General features: G+C 38.3%; 2 protein-coding genes across 3 annotated transcripts in view; one reads left to right on the top strand and one right to left on the bottom strand.

The window, feature by feature from the left end:
- LOC141996573 (neural-cadherin-like) overlaps positions 1-8,709 on the top strand; it is a 104,117-nt gene extending 95,408 nt beyond the window's left edge. Inside the window, exons 31-33 of the mRNA XM_074968716.1 lie at positions 1,866-2,110; positions 4,007-4,161; positions 7,940-8,709. Of these exons, the coding sequence (XP_074824817.1) occupies positions 1,866-2,110; positions 4,007-4,161; positions 7,940-8,365 (826 nt within the window). The 3' untranslated portion in view covers positions 8,366-8,709. The remainder of the gene's footprint in view (positions 1-1,865; positions 2,111-4,006; positions 4,162-7,939) is intronic.
- Positions 2,161-19,958, bottom strand: part of DPY19L3 (dpy-19 like C-mannosyltransferase 3) — a 63,362-nt gene continuing 45,564 nt past the window's right edge. Inside the window, exons 17-19 of one of the 2 annotated variants that reach the window (XM_074968713.1) lie at positions 19,598-19,730; positions 18,303-18,461; positions 2,161-2,290 (exon numbers count right to left, since the gene is read on the bottom strand). In XM_074968713.1, the coding sequence (XP_074824814.1) occupies positions 2,276-2,290; positions 18,303-18,461; positions 19,598-19,730 (307 nt within the window). In that variant the 3' untranslated portion in view covers positions 2,161-2,275. Of the gene's footprint in view, positions 2,291-13,975; positions 17,645-18,302; positions 18,462-19,597; positions 19,731-19,958 lie in introns of those variants that run through there. The other variant, XM_074968712.1, reaches the window with a different exon arrangement.

Here is a 19,958-nt window from a genome sequence, read left to right as displayed (position 1 = left end):
GGGAGGGTTGGATGCTGAAAAGTATGTAAGTTGAATATTTCCACTAGAAAGTCCTCTGTATTGCATCATCCAGTTAAAACGACAGTGAAATACAGGGCCAAATTTTACCCTTGTTTATGCCTCTGAAACCTCATTAGCTTCAGCAGAGTTTACTGATGTAAATCAGAGCACAGTCCCTTTCAACCAGATCCTCAACTGGTATAAAATGGTGTATCTCCATTGACTGCAATTAAGGTAAACAGATTAACACCAGCTGAGCATTTGGCTTTCTGCTCTATTAAAGCTGCTCATGGAGTATTGCAAATACAGAACAATTTGACCCACTTTCTGAAAACTGAAATTGGGAAGTAATATGGAATGACTGTGCTACTAGATTTCTAAAATGAGCAGCTCTGAAGATAGCCTGGATATAAACATTGTTTTTGTGTGTCAGATGCCCTTTAAACAGTATAAAATGTTAGGCATAAATCAGAGGATATGATCTATAGTGAATGCTGTATCTTGTCATACTAAGTTCAAGCAGGAGTGCTACCATGTACATTCATTATTATGGGATAATCAAAATTGTGACAATGCTTGAAATGACTTTTTAAAAAACACAAAACCCTGTTTCTCAAATCAAGAGAGTCAGTCACCTTCAGAACATATTTTCCTGCAAAACCTAAAGGGGCTTAATCCATATTCAGAGTTAACTCCTGACAAATTTAATACCTTAAAACAAAGAAACAAACAAACAAGACATCTGAACCTAGCTCAAAAGTATATTTTATAACCAGGAGAAAACTGAAAACATGAAAATACTTGTGTTTAGGCTGACAGTCTATATGACAAGGTACAGCTGGATGCAGTTTTGAAGAGCCAGAGTGTTTCTAAAAATTATGGTTTAAGATGGAAGCATCAGCTCATTCTTCATTCTAAAGCTGGCTTCACTGCAAAATTAACTCTAGTTATCTCCACCGAGTTAACACCTCTTGAGTTAGCCTAGCGCAAATGAATGTAGTCATGCTGCGAAACAGCAGAGTGATCGTTAGCTGTTGATGAGCTGTGCTAGCTAACTAGAGCTGTAGCCTGTACCCCCTGATGTGCCAGCTGACTCAAGTTAAAAGCACCACCACTCTCAGGTAATGGGGTTTTTTGTGTAGATGAGACTCGAGTTAGGAACACTTGAGTTACAACTGGAGTTAATTTTGCAGTAAAGACAACGCCTTTGTATACTACTCTACTAGCACTGTTCTAATAAGGAGAATTGTAGAGATGTTTTTTGTCACAAATGCTTTAAATCTCTAGAGGCTTGGAGATTCACTGAGCTGGGGAAAACATAGGAGAGGTTAACATCATTTTGTGGCACTTGGATAGACCTGCAAATCCTGCACTTGATCAAACACTTGCTCATGCAGGTAGTTTCACTGGAGCCAGTGTGACTACTGGCATCCCCAAATCCATTCACACAAGTAAGGGTCTGGAGGAGTGAGCCTCATTATTTTCGTCTATGTTTCACTGAAGAGAAGAACTCTTTAGCCCCTTCCCTGACTTCACTGAGACTATTCGTGTGGGTAAGCACTGCAAGAGTAGGAGCTACAGTAGAGCTACCTTGGCATAAAACAACTCAGAAGACTGTATTCAGATTAGGGTGACCAGATGTCCTGATTTTATAGGGACAGTCCTGATTTTTGGGTCTTTTTCTCACATAGGCACCTATTACTCCCCACCTCTTGTCCCGATTTTTGACGCTTGCTATCTGGTCAGCCTAATTCAGATATACAGCATGTGTCCCAAGGCTGGTATAGGGTTTTCAGTGCTCTCTTTCATGTCTGCTGACTGTTATCAAGGATTTTTGTTGGTTTACTCTGCTTTTGTCTTTCCAGTTGCCCTACGGGACACCTGATCACAGAGAATGCCACAGGCAGGCACTGTGTCCATACTGTATGTGCTAAAAGACCCTGTAACTTTGGCACGTGTATCTCCCAGTCTCCAACCAAGTTCCGATGTCACTGCCCTGATGGCTATACTGGCCGTTACTGTGAAATCACACTGGCAATCTTTCACAAGGATGCAGGCTTGAGTTTCAGTTCCATGTTTGCCATCTGCATTTGCTTTTTGGCACTTTTAGGTAGTTATGGCAACTACATCTTATACTACCTTTGGTGATTTAATTTATCCATTCTCCGTTGGACACTGATCCATGTTGTCTTTCTGTGAAGAATTTGCTTCCTTGTGGAGACTGGACTCTGCCTTTACTGTTTTGTCCTTCTCTCTATTTCATCCACCAACACTGTCACTTTTCATCCCCCTGTGCACAAAAGTTATATTGTTAATTGGCATTGATTCAGCTGAGGAAAGCCCTTGCAGTTTCCTGATTTTGTGGCATTTCATTGCCAAGAAACTGTTCAGAAGGTACAGGTAGATGCAAATTCAGTCAAAGCTAGAAAAAAAATTGCTAGGAGAAAGTCATTATTTAAAATGCAGCTAGGCATGGAATAGATATTTCAGCCCATGAGAACAGGGTGACCAGACAGTAAGTGTGAAAAATCGGGACAGTGGGTGGGGGGTAATAGGAGTCTATATAAGAAAAAGACCCAAAAATCGGGACTGCCCCTATCAAATCGGGACATCTGGTCACCTTACATGAGAAATAAATTGTCACTGAGAGAAGACTTTGGCCTCTGGATCCAGGCTAGGAGCATGTTTATTTTTAATATCTGGCCAATTGTAAGTTATCACAATGTAAATAAATCAGAAGTTGCTGGTTTTTTATAAGAATTTTTGTTATACTTGAGTATCTCAAAATCAGATTCCATTAAAAAAAATTGGCAAAAGATTGTTGCATGTGGTAAGATCTATATATCACATTCTGGTAAACTGAAGAATGAAAATTTAAAACACAGAAATTTCAAAATAAAACTTATGACCAATTTATAAAAATGCTCATTCTCACAGCAAGTACATTTTAAATTTTATACAATAAAGGCCCTGTCCTGTTCTTATTGAAATTGCTGTGGAGTTTTGCCATCGACTTCAATGGGATCAGGACTGGGCGTTAAGAGAGGATTTTATTGTGTGTGTTTTACAGTGGAGATGGTAACACACTGTCTACAAGTTTGTATTTACATAATGTTAACAAACATCTTCAATGTAGTAGACATTTTTACAGTTTTCAGCATGTAAATTGCAACTAAACACAATTTTTCTAATTATTTAAATTTGCAGATGTTAAGGCATAAAAATGTGCCTGAATTATTTTTTCTAATAAAGTGTGTGAGACACAATCTCTTCCCTTTGTCTCATGTTGTCTTATGCTTCATTTCTGTTCTTGTTCACAGAATTGTATCTGTTCCTCAGAACTCATCTGCATCAGTTTTTGTTCTACATCTTTGTATGCATTTTCTGTTAAGCATCAAGTCTGTCCAAGTCAGTACGGTAAACAGATATTCTGGTCTCAAATAACCATTTCTGCATGCTATTCAGTTCTTCAGTTGTTACTAACTTTGTAATAAAGGAAAACCTCAAGGCCTCTCCTTCTCCCTTTGAGATCACTTGTAACTACACTTACTGTTAATGGAAGTAATGCTCAAAGCAAAAGGAGAGATGACCTCTACAGCTGCAGATGACTTTATGGACTTGGCTTTTAAAGGGCCTGAATCCTCTCTCTTTATACTGGCTTTAAATCAATATACCTACTTTGGCCCAAATCCTTGAAGGTTCTTAGGCATCTAACTTCGATTGAAATCAGTGGGAGTTAGGCATCTAAATAAATGCCTTTGAGGATCTGGGCCACTGATTTCAATTAAGTTACTTCTGGTTTACAATGATGTGAGAGCAGACTCTGGCACTTAGTGTGAAGACTGAAGCCGTTCTACCCATTTCAGTTCTGACTTCAGTCTGGCAGTGCAATATCCAGTGATAGTTACTGTCTTTACCAGACTGCAGTATTTTTTTAAAAAATGTGTTATTCTCTGCTTCATTTCTGAATGATCACTCTCTGCTTCACTCCCATGTGCGCACACAGTTCTGTTCAGTGGTGCTTTCCTGTGGACTCGCTGGAAGAGTCACAAAGGTTTGAATGGAGGAGTTTACCATGTCTCTGCCTATCATGATGACTTGGAGGACATAAGAGAAAATATCCTCAACTATAATGAAGAAGGGGGTGGGGAGCAAGATCAAGTAAGGATCACTCCATTAAATGAATATGAAACAAGAGGGCTAGTGGTTCTCCACACTAATGAAATACAGCGGTTTCAGTTGTGCTTTACCCTTAGCCTCCGTGCTGCTGGTTACATTACCGCAAGCAACCGATGAACTTATTTGTAAGGTTGCATGTGTTGTTTTTTTTTTTACAAATGGATACATAAAGGTCTATAAAAGTTTAATTTGCCTTAAAGCTGAAGTACCTGTGAGTGATTATAAATGCTTGTAGGATGAGTTTAGCAGTTAAAGAATTTATGGTTGATCCTTTTCTGGCTTCATGCTCTGGAGGCTCTGCCGTTGTCAGTGGCAATTACTGCTGTAGCGATAAGGTTTTCGAAAACTCTAACATGAAATCTTCCTTATGGACCACCTCTTTTGATGACACTTCTTACCACATTTTGTGTGTTATTAGAACATGACTTATTACACCTTAAAGTCTCTCAGTTTTTATTCATTAAGGGATGCTGGTACTATCCTTGTTTTAGCTAAAGCTTTTTAGCTCTTGGAATAAAATATCAGGGCCCCTTCTGTTCCCCTCTCTCCTGGGAAGAGAAGCAAATACCAGAGTATAAAACTGTTGTTGTACTTTTAATATACAACACGCCACACCAAACAGGTTATTCTCACATTTCTATTTGTCCTGCACATGGATTACCGGAGTTTTAGCTTATATTGCTATTCAGAAGAAATGTAACAGATAATTACAGATTTGTTAATTTTTAAAAAAAAGATAATTTTGCTGAACATTTAACGTTTGTTATGTCAGAAACAGTAAGAGACTATTGCCTGTTTTAAAACACTTCATTTTATCCAGTGGAAGGTGCAACAGTATTTCTGAGCTTATGGTTGGCATGCCATGAGTGCTACAGAACAAGGAAAACATAACTTTAACATAGTTTTAAAATCTGAATATTAAACTTCCAAATAAATAAGCACGCAAAGAGTTTTTATGCATTAAAATTTATATTGAACATTTATGGGAGCCAGCTGAAAAAATAATCTTTCACTTGTAAAATGTCCTCAAACTTTTGATGAATTACTGTGAATGCATTTTAAATGCCTAGGGGGATATTTTGCAAGTGGCATATGGAATTATGTTCACAGATCCTGTTAGTTTTAATAAGATTATTTCCTCTGCTACATTTGCCACACATGGTTCATACATTGAGGAAATAGTGTTTGTATGACAGGTCTACAGGAGTTTCCCTTAGAAGAATTAAAGCATGTTCTTTTCATAAAGCAGCAAAATCCAAACAACCAAATGACCCCCAATCAAAGATGATCTTAAAGTGTGGAAGCACACAGAGAAAATAACATTGACCGCCCTGAGATCTTGTTTACTGTAGGCCATTTCCAAATTAATCAGCTTTTTTAAACCGTGGAAACCTTGGCCAAAATCTTCATAAATGGCCACTGATTTTGGGTGCCTAATTCTTGGTGCAGAATTTCAAACCTGAGCACCCCACAACTTCATAGGAATTAAATGGGTGCAGTCCAATGTTATCTTAACAAATGAACATAGGAGTGTATGCACAGTAGAGAGACCATGTATGAATTTGTTAGCTTGAGGGCAAGCTTGGAGAAACAAATGGGTATCCGTGTTGAGTTTCTATATTTGTAATGTGGGGAATGTGCCTTAGAGGAATAAGAATTTTACAGAAAAAAGTACACTGCTGGGTAAAATACTTAACATTGTTCGGTGTTGAGCTGAGTTAACACTGGCTGGGAAACAAGGGGCAAGGATAATCTTTGGGACTGTAAATTGCCTGATAATGATGTATATAATTAGAAGAAAAGGTATCTATCATTTTATTTTAAGAAACAGAAAAAGCAATGAAACATGATTTTAATATGACCAACTTCACTGAAGGCCCGATCCTTAACTCTACTCAGGCACAGTCCCACCTAATTTTGGAAGGGCCAAAAATGGCAGCTATCCATTTTGGGAGTTTTGCTTGAGTAAGAAATTCACCATTGGGTCACACAGTAATTATTCATAGTTTACACTTATTTAGTACCTTTCATCCTGAAAGGAAACATGAACATGCTCAACATGCCATCTAGATATCAAATCAACCATCATCAAAATACAGCAACTTCTCTGGAATGGAAATAAGGCAGTTATTCTGTGTTACATTAAAGTTTTGGAGTCTAATCCTGCAGCCCTGGCGGGCACAAGCACAGGATTTCTTAGGAGCAGGCGCTCTTACTTTTTACAACCGTCTCTCCCTGACTGAAATGTAGCATAGACACACTAAGAGCTAGTCTACAGTAGAAGCACTGCAGCAGCGCAGCTGCACCACTGTAGCGCATTGGGCAAAGATACTCTGTGCTGATGGGAAGGAAGCTCTCCCACTGGCATGATAAAACCACCTCTGCAAGAGGCGGTCGCTACGGTGATGGGAGAAGCCCTCCCGCCGACATAGCCGTGTCCACACCCGTGCTTAGGTCAGTGTAACTTATGTCACTTGAGGGGGTGGCTTATTCACACCCCTGAGCGTCATCAATTATACTGACATAAGTGCTCGTGTGTACAAGCCCTAAGATTAGGATAATCTTTTTTTTAGCACAATTTCACTGATGCAAAGGTAGTATTTTGGAATGTACACATTGATGGCTCTGACTGATGTTCTCTAGCTTTAGATAAAACGCATGAGACGTTCAAAGAATTATTATTTAGCCACATAAGAGGTTCTGCATAGCACAGGCACTTCAAACACATCACTCCCCTCAGGGTCTGCCAACGTGCCTAGAGAGACCACCTCTTGGACTGAAAAGATAACCCACATAATCTGTGCTTTGTCTATTTTCTGAAACTCACATCAAGGCTGCCACCAATTAGTGTCTATTGAACTGGTTGGTTTAGTGATGAAAACATTTGTGCACTTGGAACTGGACTGAAACTTCAAATAACTGTCAGACAGTAGTAGCATTTCAACCACTACAATGATGGCCAGCTTTAGAAACAAAAGATTCTTTACCCTATTGCCAGCCACCTGACCCACACATTCCTCCCACTTCCAAGGGAGCTAACTAGCTCCACAGGCCAAATAAATTTAACAGAAATCCAACTGGGAAGTGGCTCAGTCATGTGTTCAGCCCCATACCGTCCAACCACGAATGTAACACCTTTCCTTGAAAGCTACATATTCACTTCTCACCCCCGGCCTTGTGACTGGGTTCAGCAGTGTTTGATGAAAGGCCAAGCAACAGCCAAATCTGAATCAGAAAACTGGAGGTAGTTTAATCATCTTTCTTTAGCTACTAAGAGAAAATTAAACTTCAGTTTGAACAGGCTGCCTATGAATCAGCACTGTTGGCAGAAGTGGCAAGAAAGAAGGAAGTAGAAACAAATCTGAAGCAAAGCAACAAGGTTTGTTCACGTCCATAAAGATTTTACCCTGCTCAATACTATAGAAAAAATACATTTTTTTTTTTAAAAAACAAATACAGTGAAGGTAAACCTAAATGTCTCTGTTACAGCTGCATTAAGGGAAAGCTGCATTTGCTCACTGACACCTGTAAAGTGGTCTTTGGCATTCCTGTAGCTCTCCCCAGGCACTGCAATTAAATTAATGGGCCAATAAAGTGCACCCTGGATTGTCTTCATGCTCTAGTGTGGTGTTCAGATCAAACCCTAAGACTATTTGTGAATGTTTTCTTTCCATGCCAACAATATGGTTAATCCATTAAAGCATAAAAAGTTGGGGGCTACAGTGACTGTTCATTTAACAGGGATGATTTCTCACTCCAGGATGCTTACAACATGGCAGAACTCCAGCGGTCACTTCAGACTAGCCCAGCCTATTCTCTTTCTCTCTACAAGAAGAAAGGGAAGCCATCAGAGCTGAACTGTCCCTTGAGCGGCAATGTGGCACCTAGCCCACAGGAGCAGCTAAAAGCATCTGCAACTAGAAGGAGCTCCTCCTTTACCAGTGAAGACTTTGGTCGGTATCTGTCAGATGTTGTTAGGGATGCAGACCAGCAGCCCCAGGCCTTGCCCCATGATTCCCTACGGGTATATTACACAGAGGGAGAGAGCTCAGTAGCCAGCAGTCTCAGTTCCCTGGATTCCTCTGGACTGGATGAAGAGACTGTGTATGATGACATGAAAGAGTGGGGACCAAAGTTTGAGAAATTAAGTGAACTGTATTCACACAAAGAGACAGAGGACATATAGATTCCTATGTTTACTATGCTTGAAATTCTGAAAGCAAGCATGAAGGGCTATTCAGTTTTTCATGCACTTGCTACTTTGATATATTTTATTCCACAGAATTTTATTTCTCTTCAATTTGATGGGTGAGGAGGGATGCAGTCCAAATGCCCCCTAAAGAGCCTTTGTTTGTATCTAGAAGATAATGTTCCAAAATAAACTAGGAGTTAAAACTCCAGACCTCTTGGCCTTTTCCCTGTTTGACCAGCAACTAAATTGAAAAAACAAATGAGAACTTGGAACACCTTTTAAATAGTAGTAAGTGGTGTATGATGCTGAGAAGTAAACATCTTCTACACTAATATTAATAAGGCAGGGCTTCCCATATGACGCAGTCTTTGTGTTCTAACATGTTAACTTATAGAATGCAAAGAGAAGCCAGGGCTAGACATGTTGCATTCACATGACGCTCTGTGGGACTTTTGTCAATTGTCTGAAAAGTGTGTCCTTTGTTCTCCTCTTCCTGGCCTAAAATGTAAATTGTACCGCATACACTCTTGTCCTATGAATTAACTTAACTTAAACATAGTAGCCCACACTCCAGTGGTGTTGCCTGGGTCTAGCTAATGACAGAATTGGGTCTTACCTTTGGTTATAACTTAGTGAAATTCCTTTGTGCCATGGTACAAAGAAAGAGGCTGAACCTGAGCCCAAAGCATGAAGTCAGTTTCTTATAGCCAAACCTTTCATTTGGTGTTAGTTGATCTTTTTTTAAAAAAAACCAAAACACTATTTAGGAATTTTGGTTACAAATACCAGAACTCACTTAAAGCTTACAAAACAAGAGCTGATTTTCTTTGTGTAATACCCAAGAACCAAGATTAAGGACAAACCTGAGCTACATAGTTTAAATCCAGATCCTAATCTTGGGGCTGCAGATCCACTGTTCTGTTAAAACTCCATCTTACAGAATTGTGGTCAAACTGCCAAGCATGGAGACAGATTTGGACTTAAACGTCACCAGTGTGAGGCTTTGGCGCCACTGTTCCAGTTTGAGCTCTTTGAACACATGTAGATAAACCTGCACCTCTAAACATGTCAGACCATATCCTGATCTTGTTTGTGCCTATGCAACCTCCCTAGAATGTGGCAGCATGGGTGTGAGCAAGAGCTGCATTTTGCCCTTGTCTGAGGGTTTAGAGAAGCAAACTCTTTCTGGGAAGAAAAAGAATGCTTTCAGTTAGAAGAAAAACTTTCATTTTGTTTCCAGGTTAATAGTTTATTCCTTAATGGTGTTGGAAAAAATGCCCTCTTTGAAAGCCCAGCTGACTGAAGGCAGTTATACCTAAAATGAATCTCCCACACCCACTGGTATCCCAAAGCTTAGAATTTTGTAATAAACAAGACCCTGCTAGGAGGCTAATTTCCCAAAAACATAAACTGAGTAGCAGAATACCAGAACACAAAATGCTGGCTGACAACCTATCACAGCAATAATGCAGCACTCAGAATCTGGCAGTGCTTCCAAGAAAATCATAATCATCTGCAGGGGAAAAACCCCACCATCATGGCAATCATAGTAGGTGGAACCCTTCAGTCAAAAGAGATGGCTTTATGATATGTTGCAAACTGATCAAGCCTTTTGAAACCACTTTCTTTGACTAGCTAGCATGCTGAATGGGATTTCTGGCTAAACAATTAATATTGGAAACAGACACTGCTCTGTACAATACATTTCAATCTTCTTTCTTGGGTCTGCATTTGTATTTATAAACTGATACGAATGTAAAGTCAAGTTTAACTTACTTCAGCAACAGCACAGCTAGGAATATGTTCTGTTTCTTTGACATTGAGAATGTGAATAAAGTTTGAGTGCTGCATACTTTTTTCTGTACATGATGCATAAAACAATAAGATATGATGCTATAAGGAAAGCAAGAAGAGATGGGAAATTAAGAAGCTGGAAATGGAGAAATGACAGGGGGAGGAGGGAGAAATTAACTAAGATATGGGCATTAATTTCAGGTTCTTGAAGCCATGAAAGCATCAAGTAAAATTTTCAGAAGCATTAAATTAATTAGGAGCCCAACTTGCATTTTCAAAAGTGATTTTGGGGCTTCGGAGTCTACATCTCCTGGGAAGTCAATGGGACTTAGGCTTCTAAGTCAGTTAGGCACTTCTGAAAATTTACCCCATACTATTTTTAAAAGTCACTTGGATGTGTGCCTAAAGACCTTTGAAAATCTGACCCTTATGAGCTCAAGTCCCATTGACTTGCAATAAGATTTGGGCTCTAAGTGCCTAAGGCCCAGATTTTTAAAGGTATTTGGGCACCTCACCCTGCTGAAATCAATGGGAGTTGGGTGTCTAAATTCCTTTACCTTTAAAAAAAGTGAGCCAGAGTGACTTTTAAAATTTTTATCCTAATGTTTATAAAGTGTCCTGGGACACACTTACCTTTATGAAAAAGTAGAGAAAAATAACTCAGGCTCTCTTCTCCCACTTAGCGGTGATATTTATTGTGAAATCCTTTTCAGTTAAACTGTTGAAATGATTTTGAAAGTATCTAATATTTAGGCAAAAATTAGACCTCACATCTGGACTATCAGAGTGGTGAAATTCCAAATAGTGCAGGCTGAAGAGCTAGCAATGGCCTTCCCCCAAATTCACTGTCATCACCCAGGAGCAAGGAACTTCACCTCCCCATTTCTTTTGTGTATATGACAGAGGGAGACACCTCTAGCTTGGGTGAGTACAGAACATTTTTTGCTATCCACCTGAAACAGGTGCATCAATTTTGGGGCACCAAACATTATTCCGGACTCTTGCTGCAACAAGACAAAAAAAAAATCCCTTGAAACCAAAATCACCATGCTCCACCTGAATATGGGTCAGTACAGATCTGTCAGGCTAAATCGATTTGCACATATTTCTCAGTTTAAGTCAGAAATGCACATGCAATATCTTGCCCTCACAGACATACTGTGCATTTGTGACACTTGCTGGAGAATTTTGTGCCCAGAAACCAACTAATGGATTACATTTTCCAGTGATGTAGCCCTTTCATCTGGAAAAGATAAACTACTTTACTGAGTTTCCAATGTTTTTCATTTTCAGAGAGTACTTAGTCCAAATATAATTTTACTGATAAACACTTAAAATATTTTAACTGTTTCAGAAAACTGTGTGAAAGAAATGTTAGATTAAATAAATATATTGCAATTGTAAACAAGTTGAGTATGTTGGGTTCTATGTATTTTATGACTGTAGCAGTCACAGACTGTACAAATGGAGGTAGATATTCACTAAAACCCTACTCCCCTCCAAGAGCAAAAAATACCCTCCCAGTGTTTACCACTGACTCTGCCCCCAAATTCCTTTCCTCCACAACTATGATATGCCGTCATTTTGGTTGTGTTTTAAATCTAATTTAGCCTGTAAGCTCCTTGGGGCAAGGACTATGTCATTTTATTTGCCTGTAAAGTGCCAGGCACATTGAAGGCACTGTATTAATAATAAATATTCTATATCTGATATGTCCTAATTATATATATTCTGTTGGGTTAGCTGCTTGGACCTAGATTATTATCCATCAAATGAATCTTGATCCTACACTCTTCACAAAGACAAAACTGCCACTGTTATCAGAACAGTTACTTTAGGATAGTGCTCATAATACTGAGCATATTCACCATGCTGTTCAATATTATTTACTCATCCTAGCAGAAACTAGTTTTGGTTTGATGAGCAAAAATGAGGCACAAGGTAGCTACAAACACACTTTAGTGGTGATGCATACATAGGCCTACTGTATGAGCTTAAATATAGATGACTGGAATAAGTGTGGCTTCGGTTAGCCTGCTCCCAACTTGATCCATACACACTAAGAACAGAGTTTGGTATAAATGTTTTTTCCCTTACAACACATTGATTTGTTTCTGAAATTTGTGATTCAAGCACAAGTGACCATGCACACTGTAAGAAGCTGACTGGCATATATATATATATATATATATATATATATAAAAAACACAGTCTCAGCACTTAGAGTGCATGCAGAATAATACAAAGGTCAGATAGTATGAAAATAATTAACAGAAAGAAATGCTCAATGAACATAACATAAATATCCTTAATGGCCGTAATAAGATATAATTGTTTGCAGGTGTCATTCCCTAATTTAAAAAAATCCACCTTTCCTACTACTAGAGTTGCTAATAATTCATTTATCTGCTTTAATTAGTATGTTGCTGTTCTAATTACCATGCAATCCCTGAAATCATGTCTCTTAGTTTGTTCCCCCTTCCTACGCACAAATATTTCTCTATTTCTTAACAAAAAAAGCTTATCATAGAGAGACACTGACATCTCTCAAGAACAGGGACATCTGGCTTGACTGCAAAAAGCCCTGCAACCAGACAAGAGAAAAAATGTAAATTAAAAAAAAAAAAAATCAGTGGGTCCCTAGGTAGTTGGATTTTCAATAAGCTGGTACTTTTACTAATCTCCTTCCAAGTTCTTTACAGACTCTAACATGTAGTAAGAACATTTTATTTCCTATAAAATACTTGTATAGGTCTGAAATTTAAATAATCTTGTGGATATTAGTATTTAATCTGTCTGCCTGTCAGATAAATTAATCTTCATGGTTTTTCTTTTAAAATGACATTCCAAGTATAACATGTAGCCAAGTCATGGAAAAACCGACTGCCATTAGCTTTGTAACACTAGGCCAGACCAAGGAATTCAAAAGAGAGGCAAGACTGGCATCATTTGCACTCTTAGCACATGGAGTGGAGTTAGGAGAATTATGAGCACTGCACTGATTAGTAAAACAGTAGACAGTTTGGCATTATATCTCTTGAGGGAGTCTGCTTGAGTGGTTTGCAAAATCTACTGATAACTGTTGATGAACCAGAGAGAGGACGATCCTGATTAAGAAAAGACACTGAAAAAGGACTACTTAACCTAGTCTAGAAAATTCAATATACACATATTACGTATAATAATTAAATTCTATTAATTAAAATTCATAGTCTCATCGAATCTCTGATTTACCCCTAAGTCACTCTACTAGCAAAAAGCCTCTTGCACCATTCATGCAAGTTTGTTTTAGTCAAGCAACAAAAGCAAAACTGGGAATGGGACATGATTCTGCTGCATTCCTGTTCATGTCTGCATATCCCATTTCTAGAACAGAACTTATTTCTGTATTTTTAAAATCATGCCTATCTTAGAGGTCTTGCACATTCAAATAAGGCACCTGCCATATACAATTATTCTCTGTTGTTCCTCCCCAAAGAATAAATGTGTCTTTCTACAACATAAAATTACCAAAATTTAAGAAATCAACAAAAAAAAAAAAAAGCAAAGCAGCAGCTGATCCCTCTGGCTCAAAGCAAATTATATTTACTACTGTCAGTGTAACTTCCTAAGACAGCCTGCGGACCTCACTTAAGCTAAGTGCACTGGGTGATGGGAAAAATCACTACTACTAAATCATTAACTTGGAAATTCAATAAAAGTGACTCATATGCTGTCAAACCATAAAGGTGATTTAAAAAAATTATTAACTCCACATGTCATATAATAAGCTTAAGGGAAGGTCAAAACTGTTCTCACTGAGACGTAGCTTACGTGAAAGAACATAGGAGACTTGAACAAAGGGCAGGTTCCAAAGCTGCTGCCATTCCCTCCCCACCTCACCGTAAAAACAAAAAGTGGCTCTCTGATACAATTTTAAAAGGACACAACTTTATTTAGTATACAATATTCATAACATCTCAGTACAACACATTATAAAACAATTGTATATGAGATCTCACCATTAGAATGTTCAAATCAGAAAGGGCAATGTACTTCTGAACCCCAAAGGCTTTTCTCACCTGATGATGTTTCAGCTCTGTGATCTAACGATTCCTCTGTACTTACAGTTTTTGCCATAATACATAATTTGTATCTGTTCTTACTGTGGTCACGCACAGTATGCAATATATTCAAGGAGTCACTGAGTTAGTAATCTATAGCTTTCCCTCAGTGCACAACAGGTTTTATAGCAAATGGAGGTGCATCTGAGTTAGCATAAATAAAGAGAAATGCCATGATAGCCATTTGGTATTGTGAAGATGTACCAGGGTGATGAATTTCAATCAGAGGCAGAGGTTGTTGTCAAAAAGGAATCCAGATTTTAATGCATGAACATATGTCATAGCAAACCATTGAAAAAGTAGGACATAATTATTACAAATACAAAAACCACCAGACTAGGAAAGCCTCAGGGATTCTTGCGCCCTAATCCTGGCTTCCAGAGAATAGGAAATTTAGCCTTTTTTCCTACCATCAACCACTACTAGAGTGTTGTCTGTTAGCTGCCTGGTCATCAATGAGCTGTCCTGTTTGAGATCACCCTTTCCCAGCATGCTCTCCTCTAGTAGTTAGTCCTTTAAATTTGGGAAAGACAGTAAGCTGCAGTACTAAAATGGTTACCTTAGAGCACAGTACTGCTAGTTGCATCGCCTTTCCTTCCAGCTGGTAAGTGTTTTGCTCCTATTATTTTCTCCTGGCTTTCCCTTACTTTCTGTTCTAAGGAGATAGCACAAGCATATGAACAGAGTATTACTTAGCCATTTAAATATGCCTTTCCATCTATAATTAATTCTTTCACGGTCCAGAAAAGTTGGAATGTTTAAAATGACACACCTTTCAAACCATTTAGACCTTAACAACTGCTGACTTCAGGAGCTAAATATTTTGTAGATAATGCTTCAAATGTTTATGATGCCTTTGGGGAATTTTGTATTCTAAAAACAATACTACCCTATGCTGATAATGTCTTGATAACAAGAAGCATGTTTCTTATAATCTGCAAAGAACAAAGCTATCTTGGACTCTACCTTGTAAATTTTTCTTTTTTTGGCACTTCATAGTTTCTGCAAAAGGCTTCAGCTCTGTTTTGGCAACATTAAATACAACCTGTATTAAAATTATAACAAATGTCAATCTATTTAAAATAATTAATGTCAGTCACGATTACACTATACCTATGAGCAAGACTCTCAAAATCAAAAGACTGATGTATGTTGGAATATTTAAGTGTAATTAGAGCAAAGTAACTGCACCTTAAAAGATGACCACACTGCATTCTAAAATAAGACAACATAGTCTAAACATACTATACCTTACATGTGCTTGTTTTTCAATTATTGTAAGGCACTCATTGAGGAATTTACTGACCAATACTGTCAGCAAGAACAGGCGTGCATCATTATGGGCTTAATTAAAGTTTTAATACTGATTAAAATGTTTTATTATTGTATTATGTTAAACTGCAGTGGTCTCCAACCTCATTAAGGAATACACGACAGAATTTATTCAGGAGTTTCAGTTGCTTGGTTTAACAACTTAGCTACTGTCAATGTTTGATTTAAATACAGTTTGATTAAAGCACACTTTCCTTTTGTTAGCATGAAAGTTCAGAAAGATACTGAATGCTGCTTAATGAGTATTTACTGAATATAAAATTGTTTGAGCATGTGACATAACCATCTCTATCCCTGCAGTAATTTAGCTTAGTACAACTGCAAATGGAAAACATTTAAATCATTTGGAATTGGAACACAGCTCAGTTGTGAAAGTTAATCTCACTACACAACTTGATTAGATTAAATGTGGAGTACGCTATCAGTAGCACTTTTAAGTTTCCCATCATTAGAAATTAACTGCAACGGTAATTATCATAAACGAATTATTTGAGCAGGCCACATAGTCCTATATGTGTTTAAATGTTAATTCAGCACTGACCTAGAGGCACTTGATTATTACCTGTTCTGATTTTCACAGGAAACAAATAAGGATAGTAGGTGCCTAGTTAAAGTGGGAGAGTGCTGTTCGGCTTGCAAGCAGACTTGGACTCTATTTAGTATAAAAACAATATGTTAGCACTAAAGTACTATAACAGTGACTTCTTTTATACATGGCATTTAAAAACTCCATAGAATCCACAAAGTTCTAGCCTGGAAAAAATATAAAGACTACAAACAAAACACAAAGTTTACAAAAGTTTTAAGATAGAACATCATCTTCAAAATTAGTCCAAAATTAATGACTATCTAAGGGTGAGAAGGAGAGAAACAGTGACAGTGTTTTGTTTTAAAAATATCTGTTTTATGGGTACTTCAAATACCGTAAAGCAAAGAACTCCACTGTGAGCATACAATTTTGCTGCCATTTTTAGGGCAAAATGCTCCCCTCATCTCCATTGCAGAGCTCAACTTTGATATTCTACTCTTGGTTCTGTGTGTGGCATTAACACAGGAAAAAACCTCTTGGTAGGGAAAGCAGAATACAGCAAAGGAGGAGTATTATAAGGATCCTGAAGGATTTTGTATTTCATTTGTTATACTTGTTCTGAGCATTTTAAATTGCTTTTAATAGAGGATACCAAAGTGCTACATATATCAAACATGCTCCAACCTCAGAAGAAATACACAAAGATCTACCATCGTGTTAAATCAGCATAAAAACAAGCTACAGCACACATTTTGTATAATTAAAAAGTGTTTGACAACATGGAGATTACTCTAGTCTCCAATGTGTTTTCGCTATCAAAGGCTTTGATCCTGCCATCATATCCAAACTATGTGGGCTCCAGGGTCCAATAGAGTCCCACTGAAGGCAAAACAGGCTCTGCATGGGCAGAGAGGTTTGCCTGCGAGGATGAGCTTGTAGGATTGAAACCAAAGTTTTTACTGTTTTAATGTCTTCAAAGACAACCGCTAACACACATTTTAGTTATGAAGTAACAAGGCCTACACCCAGCTAACTTCTCTCATTTTCATGGTATAGTAAAATATTCAAAACCCTGAGCAGAATTGTATAGATTAGTCATTCTGCAGCGTTGATGCAGACTGCCTATTCTGCACGTTTTTCAATCAGCTAAAAATGGAAAATTCCCTGTCAACATCAAGAATGTTATAAAAATTAAACTGTCTAAAACTAACTGAAGAATCACAGTAATTAAACAAGGAACACTTAATGTAAAATGCCTAAAAAAAGTAACACTACTTGTAAACTTCTTCAGCATTTCCCACAGTGGTCCTAGAAATAAAATACTGAATTAAAAGCCACTGCTGGGCATATACGCTATTTATGTTTAGCAAGCTTGTAAACATGGAATGTTTTGTTCTGAAACACTCTAGTGAAGTACATGGAATAAGAAGACAAGTTTTTTTTAATTTCCTCACAGAAGCGAGGATATAGTGAAGCTTTCAGATCAGGTTCATTCTCTCCTAGACCATCCATGATCTGTAAGAAAGTGAACAGCTTTGTGAAACACCCTTAACCACTACTCAGTTATGTGCCATAACAAGGAACTCTAGGAATTAGAAAAACAGGAATATGCTCAAAGGGTCAATGTGAACCAAATGGGAAGAAAGGACCAAATTACAATGTTAGGTGTTACAATAGCGCCGCTGGCTGCACTATCGTTAAAAGGCTAAGTTCTCGCCCTGGTTTGTCTGTGGCACAGAGTCTATGCAATTTGCTTGTATTTGTGCAGTCTATTTAGGGCCTTCACCCTGTGGAGCCAACTCCTAGTAAGAGGTGAGCACTCCCTGGGCACAGCCATGTTACAGTTACCCAACCTCTCTCCCTGTTGGAGTCCATGCCTCCACCCTCCCAGGCTCTGGAAGATTATACATAGGGAACACTAGGCATGTGCCATGCTCTCCTGAGGTCCAGCAGGTGGTGATTGTTTCCCCCCACTACTATCAGTTAAAGCAGCAAGGCTCCTTTTAGGCTGAACTCCTGGATGAAAAATGATGCCACTGGGCCCTAGTTCCCACCCTCATTGCAAAATGGAAAAGATATATTAGCAGCTTCAGACTCAAACATTAATTGCTTTTCTCCTAGAAGAAATTAAACAAAATACATTTTCCCTTCTAAAACCTTGTACTATACTTACATGACCATTAGCTATATCGAGCAGGTCTCGTAACCGACAGCCTCTGCTATGCCGTCTTTCATAGCATATGCTGTCCTCCAAGATTACATAGTTTGTTCCAAAGGATTTCAGTATGCTGTACACATCTTCAGGAGATCTCTTTGCATACACCTGATAAACCTACAAAAACAGAAAAATGAAGTTGTAAAAGCAAAACAGACTTGTTATCACTGTATATTGTTTGTTCTATTTCTTTATTTTGTCATCTTGAACCAGAGACATGAGAAGTTTGTCTTAAAAATGCAGTCTTCAAGATGTGAATCAATTACCTTCCAAGTATAAGGCAAATATTGTCATCTTTGGTTACTGTATAGCCATCAGACGTCTCTCATATGGTTTCCAAAATGTATTAGAAATATATTCATTCTATCTATCTAAAGGATTTACCCTTTCACCCAACATAGCACCTGAATGCTTTCCATGTAAAATCAACAGCAATAGCCAAGTCCCTAATAGACTTCATGGAGTTTCTTGCAGTTCTCCCTTTTGGGGTCAGAACTCTGCTTGGGGTGGGGTTTTTTTGGCTTGGTGTGTAGTTTTTTTTGTTGTTGTTTGTTTTGCTCTTCATATTTAAACCAGATGGCTTTTAGCTCCGTAACTTTTTATGTCTGCAACTACCACATCATTATACAAGGAGAAAAGGTGATCTCTGAGGGCCAGATTCTGATGCTTTTACTCAAGTTTAGTAGCACCATATGCTACATGTCGTCCCAGTGATTTCAGTATACACATGTGTAATCTAGGGTACTATTCAACAGGTGAGATTCTCACTGCTCCTCCTTTTTATACCAGGTAAAGCACCAGGGTGACATAAAAGGGTTCTAAAAGCCCTGGATCCAGCTAGGGGATAATTCTCACAATGCAGCTGGTGGCTGTCCCTCTGAGGAGATGGGACTGTAGGACATTGGACAGTGTAGATTCTGGGCTGTACTGCTGTCCATAAGGCAGTCTAAATTACATAGAAGGGTGCAAGCATGGCTGAAAACCACTTTAGCTCTCTTTCCCCATGGGCTGAAAGTTTGGTGTTGAGTCTCTCAGTAAGAATATCAGAATCTGGCCCTAAATCGGCAGACCCTCAAACCATTAAAAATTGCAGCAATTACACCAATACTTTGAACTGCACCAGGAAACAAACTAGAAGCAGTAAACAAAATTATTTCAGTCTCAACGCTCCATTAGGGCGCACATGCTTGTGTGGGATAGACCCAGCTCATAGTAATGGGAATTAGACGAAAGTAAGATCAGAATGTTCTTACTTGTTTTGTTCTCTCCCTTAGACTCTTGTCTTCATAATGTGGGTGATTAGTTAAGATCCTTCCAGTGCACAGTTTGACTCCTGCTAATAGCTGCATGCTCCCAGCAATCACTGCTTTCTTCGGAGTGTTTGACCTAAACAAATGTTCAGAACATTGAGGAAATCTTTGTGGTAGCACTTTGCATCAGCACAGTTACAGATCAGGAGAGAGGTTTTCCCCCATCCCCCAATCTTTCATCTCAGGTAGCAAAATGTTCTAGAAAATGTGATTGATTCCTGAAGTCACTAAATATGATGGAAAAGATTTGCAATGAGTCCCCTAAACACTAGGCCCTCATAAATAAATCTGTTTGCTAAATGGG

This window comes from Natator depressus, chromosome 12 (assembly GCF_965152275.1).
Source record: "Natator depressus isolate rNatDep1 chromosome 12, rNatDep2.hap1, whole genome shotgun sequence".
NCBI classification, from domain to species: domain Eukaryota; kingdom Metazoa; phylum Chordata; order Testudines; family Cheloniidae; genus Natator; species Natator depressus.
This window is presented reverse-complemented; position numbering and strand designations above follow the sequence as displayed.